The following is a 17,533-nucleotide window of genomic DNA, read 5'->3' as shown; positions in this document are numbered from 1 at the left end:
AACATTAGTTATCATGTATATTCAAGATAATAATCTGATTTAATTGTCGATAAGGATAATTACTTAAATCGAAATGATACATAGATTATATTGAAATTATGTGACCCTATAGCAAAAAAATACAAATAAAACAGAAGTTCCCTAGCTTATATCGAAAGACAGAAAAGTGAAGTTGAACCATAATCGTGCATATTGCTATCAAATATAAATGCGGTTATTTTTTACAACCTTCACATTGTGCATTTAGACTATCGTAAGTGAAAACATCGTAGAAAATACAATTTGCACTGAGTGTGATGTTACTTTTATATGGTCTCCTCTGACTGGTGGACCGTAAGATTCAATCTTAGACTCCAGCTCAGTTTCAGGACACAAGGAAAAAGGAGAACCAGTCTGGAAATGGGTATAAAATAGAACATATGGGTTTGGCTGGCCAGGATTGGTTGATAACGAAAGTCATTTTGTAAGAAAAAGAATCTTTTGAGAGCTTATCCTAGTTGTAAGTGAAACAAATAAACATTATTTTATAGCTGGAATTTCAGACCTCTAACATTTCTCGGTTTGGAACACTCATTACTGAAATTAGCAACTGACTCTTTAGTGCAGAATTGAAAGCACGTGTTTCAAACACTAGCAGGTTCAGAAAATGCCGCGACTCATGTCCTTTTCTCTACACAGAAGCTTTCGTCCAGGTTTCAGCTATAAAGATAAATATAAGGTTTGATCACGAGCAGTCAGAAGTTTAAAATAATTGAATTTTTAATCTCGTGGTGTTTGCATAGGTTTACTAAGGGAATTGAATTAGTACTGTTGAGTCCTATATAATCTCCAGGCCAGGTCAAATAGAGCTTAGTTACTTTCCTTGAATTCGTAAGGGAGCGCCACCAGAAATCTCGTCTAGTTTCCTGCTTCGCATACTCTCCGCTACCAGCATACAAAGCAGGGAACCAGACTACCAGAACTCTAGTCCAAACAAAAAAGATCAAGGATATAATGTTCCTACTTCACTTCTTCATTCCCTCCGATAATTTATTTTTTGATGCGATAACACGTTTTGTTGATACATAATGGTTTATTAAAACTTCCAGTCTTTGATCATTGATTAAAATTTCACATATTAAAATCAACGACGTGTTTGCACGGGTTACTATGTGCATTATTTATTTTTTCTATTTCATTTCAACGATCTTTTTGCTGATTTTATTAAGGAAAAGAAAAAAATAATGGCACTGTTCTCAGCAAAATGCTAGACTGAAGGTATCATTTATTTGAAACAGATTTTGTCTTTCTGTCTGTCTATTTGTCTCTCTTTATTTCTTTAATTAAACTTCATGTGGTTTTTTTGTTTCTTGATACTCTTTCTGAAAGTAAACGTTTTTTATTATCAAAAATTTAGTTATAGTGATTGCTTGGAATTTTGATAACATTTAAGCGATACTAGTACTAATATTGTTATTAAAATTAACGTTCCAAGACATTTTATATTGATGCGTTCAGTTTCAAAGCATAACATTTTAAACACATTACTATGGTGTTATTTATTTACGTTAATACACTCTTGTCATACTATTTTATACATGTTAAACGTAAAATAATTCTTCATGATGTCATAGATCACATTACAACGTGTATCGCTCCGGTGGCCTAGTGGTTAGAGCGTCCGCCTCGGATGCGGGAGGTCGTGGGTTCGATCCCCGGCCAAAGAATTACAAAAATTGTACTAACAGCTGCCTCGCTTGGCGCTCAGCATTAAGAGGTTAGTGTTAGGACTGGTTGGCCTGTTGTTTGGATAATCTGTCTGGGTGGGACATGATGCTACATGTATGTGTGGTATGATGCCCCAGTGCTTAGACATCGTTGCGATATGAATGAAAAATTGTTAAAGCTACGTTAACAAGCCAAATCACACACACACACACACGAGTAAGAGTAATTTTTTGACTTACATGAGGCCGGAATTTTGCTCGTCTTCGCAAAATACAAGGAACTCCTAAACTTGAATGGTCGGTCGTTTTTACATCAGTACAGTATTTCTTCGCTAATAACAAGGACACCATCCAAACGATTAGACACTGTCCTTAGTAATATTTGTCAACATTTCAAGATATTTGTAACCGCGTCTCAGCACAAACTATATTTTGAAACAACATTCATGGAGTTCCATCCTTTTTGGGGGATGTGTCTATGTTCACGTTGGGGGCCCCGAGTGGCCGAGTGGTCTAAAGCGCTTACCGTTCCGGATCACTGCCATCTCACCTCTGTCTGCGTATGTTCGAGTCCAAGGTTCGGCTAGCGTGGGTACGTGGGAAAGCCTGCCAGTAGCTTCTCGTGGGTCGGTGGTTCTTTCCTGGGTTTTCCAGGTTTCTTCCTCCACCAATTATACTGGCCGCCATATATGGCCTATCTTGTGCTGAAAAATGGCGTTAAACCCTAGAACAACAACATGTTCACGTTGGTTAGGGTACTGGTGCGTGCGAGCTATGCGATAGATGCCATTACTGAAGGAACGGATTCGTGTCCTGCTTGGAACGAGGTACAATTCTGTAACCCGATTTATATATTCTTTCCTTATTTTCAAGTTCCTTGACACGTGAATATTTAGCTCTAACATGTTCAAGATTATACGGAAATTGTAACCATCTTTAAACAAAGTCGATTGGACATTGTGGTCAATATAAAACCTTTCACTCTACATAAAAAAGCAAAAAAAAACCCCAAATATTTAAAAAATTAAACAAAATAATTTATTAACCTAGAATATAAAAGTGAACATTTAAAAAATATACAGTATTGTGAATTAAATCCCAAACATGCATAAAACATTTATCACCAGACAAAACGTAAAGAGTATTCTGAATGAATTCAAGTGGTGTTTCAAATGAATTCCAATCTCGTATGTGCTGTATTACTAATAGCCTAGAACAGTGTTGATTTCCCAAGTCTTGATTAATCACAGTGATATAATCCAAAATGCATTTAAATGAATTCACAATTATCTCAAAATTGTGATTTAATCCTGAAGTAAAAAAGCACTTTGTAATTTTAATGTATAATTAAATAAACAAAAACTAAACTTTAAATTGAACACAACTAAGACTGATTCCACAAGTCAGATTTTATAGTAGGAATGAGTAATTATAATATGGACAACACTAATATAAATTAAGTCACAAAAAAGGACCAGGATGAATGTCATCTTAATGGAAATTTCCATTTAACTGTAAACAAAATTTGTTTCTAGAATCTTCTAGCATCAGAATCAAGACTGTATCTTGAACCTGAAACCAAGTAAACATGTTTACTGAAAAATAAAAAAATAATCTTAATATATAATCTACAATAATTTACAAAAATTAACAATGTAATATGCTGTTGACAAAAAAAAAACAACATTAGTCAAGGTAGGCCCAAACTTCTGCCTTGAATTATTGACTATGGTCGATAACACATTACAAATTTTATATATATTGAAAGGGTTTACCTTACTGCTTGGAACTGGCACCATATAGAAAGAATTCTGCTGACATGCTGTTAGACCCTATGATATATGATCTATCCTGATGAAATTTACCGCATAAAACTGGCATGTTACAATTACCAAATATTCCTCATAACTAATGTGAGAAATATAAACTAATAATAATTTTTTTATTATATATATATATTCCTAATGCATTAAACATTACAAACTATTACTGTTTTACAATTGTATCTCAGTTAAAAATCAGTTAATTTTGTCTGAAATTTACCAACAATGTGTTCACTGAAAGTTAAACAAAATCAACTGATCAAAATCTGTTTAGACATGTCTTTCCAATTGTGTCATATTGTGTGATTTGAAACTGGAGTTCATGTAAGGATTTTAGTTTTGTTTACTTATTTCCAAACCTCATCTCTAAATCACAAGAACAAATATTTAATAATGACACTAGTGTGTGCATGGACAAAATTAATTTCCCGCATAAAAAGTTTACTCAGAGAACATCCATTGAATAAATTCACTATGGATTGCTTCATTGGCTCATGTAGTGAAAACCTTTACAATTGTGATTTTTTGCAAGCTCTCAATATCAGTTTACATACCATGTTTCATTTATAGCCTCAAAGTTGTTAGCATATTGTCATTTTAAATTGCTCTATGAAGAAATTTCGATTCAGCTCTTAATGGAACTTCTCTTAAATTGTTCAATATAGCAAACATATAAACATTACCTAAGCATTTTATCAGAATTAGTCATTAAAGTAGTAATCAGCCAGTCATGTACATACTAAATCACTATTAGAAGCAGTGATATTACAGTAGAACCTGTCTTGAAAGACCACTGTTATGTGAGACCACCTGTCTTAAGAGACCTTATTCTCAATGCACAGATTTATTGATTATATAGTGTTATGACCTGTTATGAAAAACCACCTGTCTTGATAACTATTATGTTTTGGCAGAAGGGGTGGTTGTTAAAGATGTTCTACTGTATTGATTAACAAAGCTAGTGGGGGAACCCGAGACTCAAACCTTTGCAGACAGAGGTGAGATGGCAGTGATCAGTAACACTGAGCACTTTAGACCACTCAGCCACTTAGGGCTGCCCTTAATACAGGTAACAAACATCATGAAAATCTGGTGGCCTGTTTCATTAAGAATTTACAATTTTCTTCCTTGTACTGAACTTTCTGAAAGCATCTCTTATAGCGTGGATTGCAAGAATGAAGCTTGCATATATATAGTATTAGGCAGGTGTCAAGGATTAAAACGAAATCATAACTTCTTAAATTCTTTAAAAAAAGGAGTTGATTTATCTATAAGACAAAGTTAAAGAATTCCTTATATTTGAGGAACTCTTCAACTCTTACTTTTCTCCATGAATAAAAGTATTTCTTGGTTCCCAACTTTAAAATGAGAGTATTTTCAACAATTTTTTTTCAACTACTGTAACTGTGACAAATATTCCAGGACTGCCAGATGTAAAAGCAAGATAATTCACAAAGTTTGCAAAATCCAGACTACAAGTCATCTTTGGATGCTCAACTTATTGTTGACAACAGACTGACTACACTCTCTTAGCCCAGAGTCAAGAGAACAAGAAAAATTGAAACTTTATACAATTTGTATACTCCTGCATCACACTGCTTGGAATTCCACAAAGTAATACCATGAAGGATTCAACTGGCAATGTAAAACTGGAGAAAACTTCAAGAACAGAGAGAGATTTCTACACCATGCTTTTTTCTACCAACCCCATGTACCCAAGCATGGCTTCATCTCTAAAGAGACCCATTATGACAGAACTGTCCAAAGCGAATCATGAAAATTCTGGGAACATAGGGGTAAATGATAAATGTCAAGTCTTAACAATTAATCTTTATTTACATTGACAATAATGAAATATTAGCTGCCAGCATGAAAAGTTACCCTATACACCAGACATTGTTCTCAAGTTTAATTTTGCTCTTTTATTTTCTTTTCATCTTATTGGAGCATGCATGTATTCAGACAATAAACATCCAACATATTTTATGGAAAGCAGAACTGGGAATTTAAGGAATGAATACCCAATTGGTCACAAAATGTGGCTAAGATTTAAAAGTTGAAAATAAAAAGATAAATAAAGTACATCTTCTATAAACTATCCCTTATTACAATATGACCCTCAAGGCTGACTGGTCGCATTTTGCTTTCAATAAGGCTATTTTAGTGAAAATCAAAACTCCTGTATACCAGTCACCTCTATAAAACAGCCAAAACATTTGAAGGTTCAGTGCCTGCTCAGTTCAGTCTGGGGCAGCTGCCTAGATGTCCTTTGTAAAGGCACTTGGGTCCAAGCCTCAGGATGATACAGATAATAATGCTATAAATGTAATTAACCAGCTAACCAACAGTGTCGAGTTAAAGCAAGTTCTATAATAAAAAATGTGCATAGTGCTCAAATGTATATAAAGATACTGTTTTCTTGCATATAGGCATGTACTATGTCCTTTTTGTACTGTTTCGGGTAAGAAAATGATAGAACATTTCAAATAAAATTTTCCAGAGGTTAAAAAATAAATTTAATGCTCTTCTCTCATACAATAAAGAAAATCTATGGTACTGAATGAAATATTAATATGTGATTATAAGTCAGTTTTATTACATTCAACAATAAAATTGGGAGCACAACATGTCACTAATAGTATACCTCTTTTCATTAAGAAATATATCCAGCAGAATTAACCAAGCCTTAACTAGGGTTTCATTTGTGATTAGATCTTGGCAGGGTGAAATTTTAGATAAAGTAACCGACTAAAGTCTGTCATTTGATGTAAACATGCCCAGAAATAGAAGTTTACTTAGACCTGTCATGATTTCATGCCATTCCCCCAATCTCCTTTAGTTTCAATACCATGCATTAATAATCAAAGTAAAATACTGACCTCTGTGTCTTGCAAAGTAGAAGATCAAAAATTCAAAAAAGAAGTTTTTTGCTCTGTAGTCATGACTAATAATGCCAGAAATTACATTTACTGAATTCTGACAAAGAGACACGATTGTAAAAACTATACCCTGCCCAAAAAACAACAACAAAAATAAAATGGATGATTTAAAAAAAAAAAAAAAAAAATGGGATGTAATCTAGGAATTCATGGATATATTCAGGTCCACTGCTGATAACAAATCCTGACACTACTATTTAAACTGTTTCGGATTTTCGACCCCTTTCAAGTTTTAAAATGTTAAAAGTTGTAAAAGCATTTTATCAGAATTTTAATAACCTGACAAAGTGTATAAACAGATTTTTCATGTGTCTATTTTGAACATTTGGAACTTTCTATGCTCGCTTTGCCCTATTTTTACCAACTGCACTCTCCTCCAATGGGAGAGGTCATTTCAATTCATGCAAGTACAAGAATCCAACATTTGCATGGATTATAATCTTTTGTTCCATGCAAGAACAATTTTCTACATTACTTTTGTTAAAATCAGAATTTATTTGAGAATTTCCCAAAAAGTCTTGAGAAGCTATGAATATAGCCATCATTTTTGTATCCAATGGAAATGGTTTCCACCAGTTTGGTTTCCAAAGGAAAGAGTTTCCATACAGCTCTCCTCATAGTAACACGTATTGTTATTATAATGCAATTCTGAAGATTACATAGTACTTTGGACCACATGACCAACTTTAAAACATTGTACTTAATTTGGTCTATAAACTGCATCACAATAAGGGTAGAAAGAAAACAACCTGAAACTTTGTATTATATTTTCTTTTTAAAACATAATTACTTACAAAGTTAAAATATACAGCTACATGTATATTGAAGTTAATAAATATAATTTATATAACAACTGACTGGGGATATGCTTACCTATCCCCCATCATATTTTAGATCATTCCTGTGATATCACAGTTTGGTATATACTGATACAGTGCAACCCGCTATAATGCGCCCTGCTATAACACAAATTCGGATATAACGCGGTTGTGGTGCGGCTCCCGAATTTTTTTATATTCATTCGCATATGAAAAAATATTTTTTGTTCAAAGTACATGAAATAGTGTATAAATATTTTTTTATCATTATGGGGAAGAGATCGCATATGAATTTGAATTTAATATGATCATGGCGTGGTTCCTGAAATTTTAAATACATGTATGTATGTGTATTTTTCTCGTACCTAGAAATGATTTTTTTAAAGTATGAATTTTAATATAATATGATCGTGACATAGCTTCTGAAATTTAACAATATCAACAGGTTCTTGAAGTGTTATGCCAAAATAAACATTATCGGAAATGTTACTTATTACTGGTCCATAAGTAAAGCCAGTAAGTCGTCTTTGTGATTGTCTTCAATCAATTCTGTATGCAATCATTGCTCAAACAATAGCCAACATCTATTTCTTCCTTAACTGCATACACAACCAAGCTGCAGACAATGTGGTGGTTGATAAAAGATTCTCACAGTTTAATAATCAAAAACAAAAGCCCCCAAGATGTTTGCTGGGCTTGGCAGTGTTATTAGACACAATCAGTTTTAATAAAAGTGACTCATGACCATTGCAGGCCTACTGCACTTAGTTCTTGGGTTTTACATGTGTATGGGGTTTGCTTATGAACTTGCTATTAATTTCCTATTTTTCATAAAAATATTTTACCGTTATGGAAAAGCAAGTTCACAAACACAATTCATTCCCTGCAATTTGTGCAAAAAAAAATTATTATCATTTTGGGGAAGAGATCGTGTATGAATTTGGATATAATACAATCGTGGTGTGGTTCCTGAAATTTTAAATACATGTACATGTATTTTTCTCGTACCCAGAAAAATACTTTTTTTTAAGGTACGAGAAATGTGTGTAAAATGTTTATTATCATTTTGGGGAAGAGTTTGTGCTTGAAATCGAATCTAATATGATTGTGGCTTGGCTTGTGAAATTTAACAATTTCACCAGGTTTTTGAAATGTTATGCCAAAATGAACATTATCGGAAATGTCACTTATTACTGATCCATGGGTAAAGCCAGTAAGTCGTCTTTGTGATTGTCTTTAATTAATTCTGTATACAATCATTGTACAAACAATAGCCAACATGTGTTTCTACTTTAACTGCATACACAACCAAGCAGCAGACAATGCGGTGATTGATAAATGATTCTCACAATTTAATAAACATCAAAAAACGAAAGCCACCAACATGTTTGCTGGGCTTGGCAGTGCTATTAGAAGCAATCAGTTGACCAGTAAATAATGTCCGCTTTATTAGCTGGAAATTGAAAGGGCATGAAATTGTACATGTGTTCAGCTTTACAATTTTCTTTAAAAAGTGACTCGTGACCATTGCAGGCCTACTGCACTTAGTTCTCTTGTTTTTACATGGGTGTGGTGTTTGTTTATGAACTCGTTATCAATTTCCTATTTTTTTATAAATATATTTAACCATTATGGAAAAGCAAGTTCACAAACACAAGTCGTTCTCTGCACTTTACGCAATGATTAATATAGTAGTTTTCAAACATTTCTTTCGATATTCACAAAATTTGAAGTAAAAGTTATATGCATGCTGAAAGCATGTGTTGATTGTTAATTATTCTTGCTGTAGTCGTTCAAATGAATAGGCGTACAAGCGCTAATTATTGGAAATTTGCAATGGATAAATTTACACGGAAATGCATATGAGAAAATTTTAGCAGTATGAAATTTGTATAGACACCATTCATTGACCCTGGAACGTAATGAACCGTACACATGCTTCGTCTTTCTTAACCTAATTTTGCTGTTAATTTTTCCCATTGAATTCAGACACATAATGATGCGTCACAAAATTATTGAATAGTTTAAATATGTATGCAATTTTTGCAATGGAATTACATATATTATGAATTAATTGCAAGCCCCGACGGTACAATATCAGATGGCAAGTAAACGCTGTTGGTACTCTGTTCATGCTTTATATTAGATGTTGAATTCAGACACAATGATCTGGGAAAATTTTTATTGAATATTGTAAATCTGTTCAATTTTTCAATGGAATTACATGCATTATAGATGAGCTGCATGCCACAAACGCATGATAGTAAATGGTGTTGATACCTTATTCATCATATACATTAGACATGAATACACATATATGTGCCAATAAGCTGTTCTCTGAAAAAACTAAAATAATGTAAAACCCTGCATTAACGTGACCCTGATTAACACGATCCAATTTTTTAAAACCCTAATTATTGCATTATAGCGGGGTTCCACAGTACTGCAGTGTTCATAATACCGTAAATCAGTACATAACACAATTCTCACTAGTACGACTTAGTACATAATGGGGTCAACATTGATGGAACCCAACAATCACATTACAACAAGGAAGAGCTGTATTCTTTATGTTTCCTTTCAGTTCAGAGCATAGTCAACTGTTTTCACAAGCTGCTTGGTCTTTATGCATTTCCACAACCAGTCTACTTTAACACATACTCCAGAGCACTCAACCTTCTCCTCCTGAATAATAAAAGAGGAAATTAATACATTTAAAACTACTGGAATCCAAATGCCCATGTTATCTATCTGGGTATTTCCTTTTGGTTTGGGGGGGTTGGGGGTAAAATAGGTGATAACAATGTATTATTTTAAAATTTGAGAACATTAATGGTGGTTAAATTCTCACAAGTTGATTTGTAACCATCACTGGTAAAAAATTATGATTGTAAAACACTGTTACCACTATGAAATCTATAAAACGTCATTACCATTTAGAAACATTTAAACATAAAATGTAGAGGAAAAAAAAACATTCTAAGCAGCTATGTTTCGAATAAACTATTAATTACTGGGAGTCACAAGATCACCTTAGTGTTAATACTGTTTGGAAAAGATTTTGGAATTTTACTGGTTATTGAAGAGTTGCAACTTTTTCTGTTTGACCAACCAAACTGTATTACGGTTACATTTGCTGTAAGTTAGAAATTTTGTTCTGAGCAAATAATCTGCAGCCATTCTTCTTTGGCATTTGTAATAGTTTTCATTCTAAATAAATCACTAAAATGAACATTTTGGCATTTGTAACAAACAATCTCACTGTAAATAAATGACTAAAATAAACATTTTGGCATTTGTAACAAACACCTTTCACTGTAAATAAATGACTAAAATGAACATTTTGGCATTTGTAACAAATACCTTTCACTGTAAATAAATGACTAAAATGAACAGTTTGGCATTTGTAACAAATACCTTTCATTGTAAATAAATGACTAAAATGAACATTTTGGCATTTGTAACAAATATCTTTCATTGTAAATAAATGACTAAAATGAACATTTTGGCATTTGTAACAAATGCCTTTCATTGTAAATAAATGACTAAAATGAACAGTTTGGCATTTGTAACAAATGCCTTTCATTGTAAATAAATGACTAAAATGAACAGTTTGGCATTTGTAACAAACACCTTTCATTGTAAATAAATGACTAAAATGAACAGTTTGGCATTTGTAACAAACACCTTTCATCGTAAATAAATGACTAAAATGAACATTTTGGCATTTGTAACAAACACCTTTCATTGTAAATAAATGACTAAAATGAACAGTTTGGCATTTGTAACAAATATCTTTCATTGTAAATAAATGACTAATATGAACATTTTGGCATTTGTAACAAACACCTTTCATTGTAAATAAATGACTAAAATGAACATTTTGGCATTTGTAACAAACACCTTTCACTGTAAATAAATGACTAAAATGAACATTTTGGCATTTGTAACAAACACCTTTCACTGTAAATAAATGACTAAAATGAACAGTTTGGCATAAGAGATTTTAGCTCATCTTTAGATTTGCATGTGGGCTATTGCAAAAATGATATTGTTTATTTTAATATATAAAATACCATTCCAAAATGAAAGCAAGAATAAGGGACAATATATTTAAATTGGGAAAATTATAACCTTTATGTCTCAATATAAGGTGATATATTCCATGCCTACCACTGACAGCATTATAACTGTTGTTGTTGTTGTTGTTGTTGTAGGGTTTAACGCCATTTTTCAGCACACGATAGGCCATATATGGCGGCCAGTATCAATGGTGGAGGAAGAACCTGGGAAAACCCCGGAAAGAACCACCGACCCACGAGAAGCTACTGGCAAGCTTTCTCACATACCCACATTGGCTGAATCCGAGACTCGAACCCATGCAGACAGAGGTGAGATGGCAGTGGTCCGTAACGGACAGCGCTTTAGACCACTCGGCCACTCGGGGCCCCTGACAGCATTATAATAGTGTGTGTTGTAAGACTAATCCATCCTTTTCCTTCATACTACTATTTTGGTCAAATGCTATTCCATTTTTTACAAGTCTGACTGTGTAGGTATAACATAAGGCATCTAATTTATAAAAAAATTAACAGCACAATTCCCGTTATCATACAAAGTGCAATTTCAAAGTGTCTAAGCTGAACTCAAGATATTTAGAGAGAAAAAAGAGACTCAATAGGTTTTGACCCGTTCTATGTAGCATTTAATAGAGGCCATGACGCATTTGAAATTTTAAATGGTATTAAAGTTTCCACCAAGATGCCAAATTTCACATACTAATATTTCTCCAATTTAGAGATATCGGGGGATTTGAAGTACAAATTTTATTTTCAAAGAATTAAAATGGAATTATAATGTTAGTCCCAAGATGGGTAATTTTCATTTTGTTTCTTGGTTTATTTTCTTTTTACTCATTACTGACTTTGCCAAAGATGGCAAACATCAAAGGAAATTTCTAATACAGTAATGCCCATGGGCCTTCATGAACATAAAACTTTGATTATCATGTAATATTCATACATTACAAATAAGAATGGAAATATCAAAGCAGGTGAAGGAAATACTTCTAGTTATTGATTAACCTGCATGTTTAACAGTGCAGGTAAGGCAGTGGAAATGATTATTTTTTTAGCTTATGTATAAATGTCACACATTGGACTTGAGCTGGTATGTGGATTGGTGGGTGGGGTTCAAAGAAAGAAAAATACTGTAATAATATATTCAAAACTTTAAAATACACCTTGTATATATTCTTGTATGCATGCATATGGTTTAAATATATGCATCCTTGCATGCACATATAGAGTTTTACTGTATGTATTCTTGTATGCATAGGGTTTAACTGTTCATATCGTTGTATGCATGCATATAGTTTAACTGCCTGTATCCTTGTATGCATGCATATGGTTTAACTGCCTGTATCCTTGTATGCATGCATAGGGTTTAACTGCCTGTATCCTTGTATGCATGCATAGGGATTATCTGTCTGTATCCTTGTGAGCATGCATAGAATTTAACTGTATGTATCCTTGTATACAGGCATAGGGTTTACCTGTATATATAGTTGGATGCATGCATAGTTTAACTAGGTCTCCATGTATGTATGCATAGAGCTTAATTGTATGTATCCTTGTATGCATGCATAGGGTTTAATTATATGTATCATTATATGAATGCATTGCATTTAACTGTATGTATCCTTGTATGCATGCATATAATTTGTGTGCATTCTTCTATACATGCATAGAGTTTAACTATGTAGCCTTGTATGCATGCTTAGGGATTATCTGTATGTATCCTTGTATACATGCATAGGGATTATCTAAATATATCCTTGTATGCATGCAAAGAGTTTAAATATATGTATCCTTATATGAATGCACTGCATTTATCTGTATGTATCCCTGTATGCATGTTGTTGTGGTTGTTGTGGGGTTTAACGTCATTTTTCAGCACACGATAGGCTATACATGGCAGCCAGTATTAATGGTGGAGGAAGAACCTGGGAAAACCCCGGAAAGAACCACCAACCCACGAGAAGCTACCGGCAAGCTTTCTCACATACCCACATTGGCTGAATCCGAGACTTGAACAGGCGCAGACAGAGGTGAGTTGGCTGTGATCCGTAATGGAGTGCGCTTTAGACCACTCAGCCACTCGGGCCCCCCCCCCCATATGCATGCGTAGGGTTTAACTGTATGTATAGTGGGATGCATGCATAGTGTTTAACTATGTATCCTTGTATACATGCATGGGGCTTAACTCTAAGTATTCTTCTACACATGCATAAAGTTTAATTGCCTGTATCCTTGTATGCATGCATAAGGTTTAATTGCCTGTATCCTTGTATGCATGTATAGGGTTTAACTGCCTGTATCCTTGTATGCATGCATAGGGTTTAACTGCCTGTATCCTTGTATGCATGCATAGGGTTTAACTGCCTGTATCCTTGTATGCATGCATAGGGTTTAACCACATGTATCCTTGTATGCATGCATATGTTTTAACTGCCTGTATCCTTGTATGCATGCATAGGGTTTAACTGCCTGTATCCTTGTATGCATGCATATGGTTTAACTGCCTGTATCCTTGTATGCATGCATAGGGTTTAACTGCCTGTATCCTTGTATGCATGCATAGGTTTTAACTGCCTGTATCCTTGTATGCATGCATAGGGTTTAACTGCATGTATCCTTGTATGCATGCATAGGGTTTAACCGCATGTATCCTTGTATGCATGCATAGGTTTTAACTGCCTGTATCCTTGTATGCATGCATAGGGTTTAACTGCCTGTATCCTTGTATGCATGCATAGGGTTTAACTGCCTGTATCCTTGTATGCATGCATATGGTTTAACTGCCTGTATCCTTGTATGCATGCATAGGGTTTAACTGCCTGTATCCTTGTATGCATGCATAGGTTTTAACTGCCTGTATCCTTGTATGCATGCATAGGTTTTAACTGCCTGTATCCTTGTATGCATGCATAGGGTTTAACTGCCTGTATCCTTGTATGCATGCATATGGTTTAACTGCCTGTATCCTTGTATGCATGCATAGGGTTTAACTGCCTGTATCCTTGTATGCATGCATAGGTTTTAACTGCCTGTATCCTTGTATGCATGCATAGGGTTTAACTGCATGTATCCTTGTATGCATGCATAGGGTTTAACCGCATGTATCCTTGTATGCATGCATAGGTTTTAACTGCCTGTATCCTTCTATGCATGCATAGGGTTTAACTGCCTGTATCCTTGTATGCATGCATAGGGTTTAACTGCCTGTATCCTTGTATGCATGCATATGGTTTAACTGCCTGTATCCTTGTATGCATGCATAGGTTTTAACTGCCTGTATCCTTGTATGCATGCATAGGTTTTAACTGCCTGTATCCTTGTATGCATGCATAGGGTTTAACTGCATGTATCCTTGTATGCATGCATAGGGTTTAACCGCATGTATCCTTGTATGCATGCATAGGTTTTAACTGCCTGTATCCTTGTATGCATGCATAGGGTTTAACTGCCTGTATCCTTGTATGCATGCATAGGGTTTAACTGCCTGTATCCTTGTATGCATGCATATGGTTTAACTGTAGATTGGGCCATGAATTGTGAATTCTTTGTTTTCTTTAATTTCATTTTGGATTTTTGAAGTATAGCTAACCCCTGACTTATGCAATTTCAATGACATAATCCATATCTAAGTGGATTTTTGAAGTATAGCTAACCCCTAACTTATGCAATTTCAATGACATAATCCATATCTAAGTGGATTTTTGAAGTATAGCTATCCCCTGACTTATGCAATTTCAATGACATAATCCGTATCTAAGTGGATTTTTGAAGTATAGCTAACCCCTGACTTATGCAATTTCAATGACATAATCCATATCTAAGTTGATCTGAAGTACAGCTAACCCCTGACTTATGCAATTTCAATGACATAATCCATATCTAAGTTGATTTGAAGTACAGCTAACCCCTGACTTATGCAATTTCAATGACATAATTCATATCTAAGTTGATCTGAAGTACAGCTAACCCCTGACTTATGCAATAGTTGCATTCACAAGAGTGCTTGGAACTGGAAATTGTATAATCTGAAATTTTTGGTTTCATTGCCTTTAATTTTCATGAAAAAAAGTAATTCATTTAACCTTAATACCATTCATTTTAGCTTTTATGAATCCTACTGTTTTGTTGTCCAGAAATAATTTAATTACTTTTTAATCTTCACTTTTAAAAAAAATGTGTTGATGGGAAATTTGTGTAGGACAAAATATCACGAGTTAGCAGGTACCTGTATAAGATAAACCCCAAACTTGCAGATAAAAAGGTACTTATTTGTATGCCGAAAAACATGGTATTATTTTGATAAAACTCAACGGTCTTCATGCCAGGATACTTCTGTCAAATTTGGTTAAATTCTTTTTTTTAAAAGAAGTCATTTAAATGTTATTTTTTTAGTAACAGTAGTCATATGTGACGACAGACTTGCATCATTCAACAAATGTTAAAGTCCTTAATACCAGGGTGCATCCTGCCAAGTTTGATTGAAACTGGTCCAGTCATTTTTTGATAAGTTGAAAGTAGCAACTGATGATGCACAATGGACAATAGATGACAAAGGCAGCATCACACTTCAAGCTTCAGGTTTGACGGAAACAGAGCAATTTGTTTAGTACACCATGACTTTAATATCCCAGAACTACAAAATGTGAATATGGTTGTTAATTTTATGCCATACCTAGTGTTGTTGTTGGTGACATTTGACCACAACATGAAAGGATCCACTGAACCAGATTAATACTGTTGCCCTCCATGGTGGAGATGAATCAAATTTATGTAAGAATATTTGAGTATCCTTGGACTTTTTTCAATCAGCAATTCATAATTACCACCCTTTCGTTTCATTTTTTCATGTACTCATATTTTTCCTACATAATCAATCCTTATCAATCACAATCATTCTGTGTCAATCAATTTTTTTCCTTCTTCTACAGAATGTGTTCTTATTGGAAATGTGCAAACTGCAGAGACTTAAGAAAATTATAATCAATATTTTGCCCAATATGCAAACCTGAAAAATAATACATACTGTTAGATAAATGAGGCAATAACAGGATTGAAAACTTACGGAATCATTGCTAACAATAGCATGTGTTGCTGAAGCTTTGTCAAAATCTGCCACTAAATCACCATCAAAACTGGGCATAGTTAAGGATAAATTCCAAGAATACTGAACTTTATTACATAATGATAGTTTTGTTATAAGTACAGCCAGTGTTTTTGTTCCATATAAAATTTTTATACTATAAAGTCCTATGATCCTACAGAGCAAATATCCATAAAAATATTTTTTTTTAGTAAATTATGTTTCTACTAGAATACTTACCTGATGACATTAATGTTAAGATAAGCTCAACTACCTTCCCAAAAATGATAATTGACTTTTCTGTTTATAAAAATAGACAAAGGGCAATAACTCTTGCTCATTAACTCCCCATGCCACCTACAGGTGATGCTAGTTTAAAGATGAGCAGAATATTATGTAAAGGATGCTTGCATTGTGAGGAGGTTGGGAGGGTATTAAAGTAATGTGATCCGTAAACTATTCAAAGAGAAACAATAATTTACTAAAACGTTTGCTTTCCTCTTCAAATGTTCTCTGATCACATTAATGTTAAGAGAACAGGTATTAAGTGGTGGAGATGTTGAGCATCCAGCCTATATTCCAGATAATGTCTGAAAGGATAATATTGGATTCCCTATATGAAGGTTAACACACTCTCCTAATTGGAAGCAGCACAGCTGGCAGCAATGATGATTACATCTGGCAAGAATGAATCATGAGATCCTCCAACCACATGAAAGTTTCAGCAAAGTCCAGCAAAAGCTGTGCAGGGTGTTCATGTGGAGCTTATGCTGATGTCAATTGGTTCTAGTAGCTGCTTGTGCAACTGAAACTGGGACTACCATATCCAGAGTGTGTCTTGGAGCCAAGTCTTGAAGATAAAAACATAAGAAGGTGGACTGTGCATGAGGGTAGACTATGCATGCCAACTGAATACCTTCACAATGTCTTTCATAGAAACATTACGATGAAAAACAGAGATCTTCTTATTCTGTAAGCAGAGGTCTTCATGTGACAACTTTCTTCTGGCAACAGTTCAGTACAATGTACGTGATTATATCTTCTTTCCCAGGTTTAACTGGGAGAAAGAGGAATCTTCAAGCCCCACA

The 17,533-nt window shown here is 34.1% G+C and overlaps 1 protein-coding gene across 1 annotated transcript in view; it reads right to left on the bottom strand.

The window, feature by feature from the left end:
- Window positions 1-5,346: 5,346 nt before the first annotated feature.
- LOC149781262 (DNA ligase 3-like) overlaps window positions 5,347-17,533 on the bottom strand; it is a 116,143-nt gene continuing 103,956 nt past the window's right edge. Inside the window, exons 21-22 of the mRNA XM_089935348.1 lie at window positions 16,428-16,497; window positions 5,347-9,971 (exon numbers count right to left, since the gene is read on the bottom strand). Of these exons, the coding sequence (XP_089791474.1) occupies window positions 9,867-9,971; window positions 16,428-16,497 (175 nt within the window). The 3' untranslated portion in view covers window positions 5,347-9,866. The remainder of the gene's footprint in view (window positions 9,972-16,427; window positions 16,498-17,533) is intronic.

This window comes from Sinohyriopsis cumingii, chromosome 15 (assembly GCF_028554795.1).
Source record: "Sinohyriopsis cumingii isolate HCF-2022 chromosome 15, ASM2855479v2, whole genome shotgun sequence".
NCBI classification, from domain to species: Eukaryota; Metazoa; Mollusca; class Bivalvia; order Unionida; family Unionidae; genus Sinohyriopsis; species Sinohyriopsis cumingii.
Note: the sequence above shows the minus strand (reverse complement) of the source record. Positions and strands in the feature narration are given on the sequence as shown.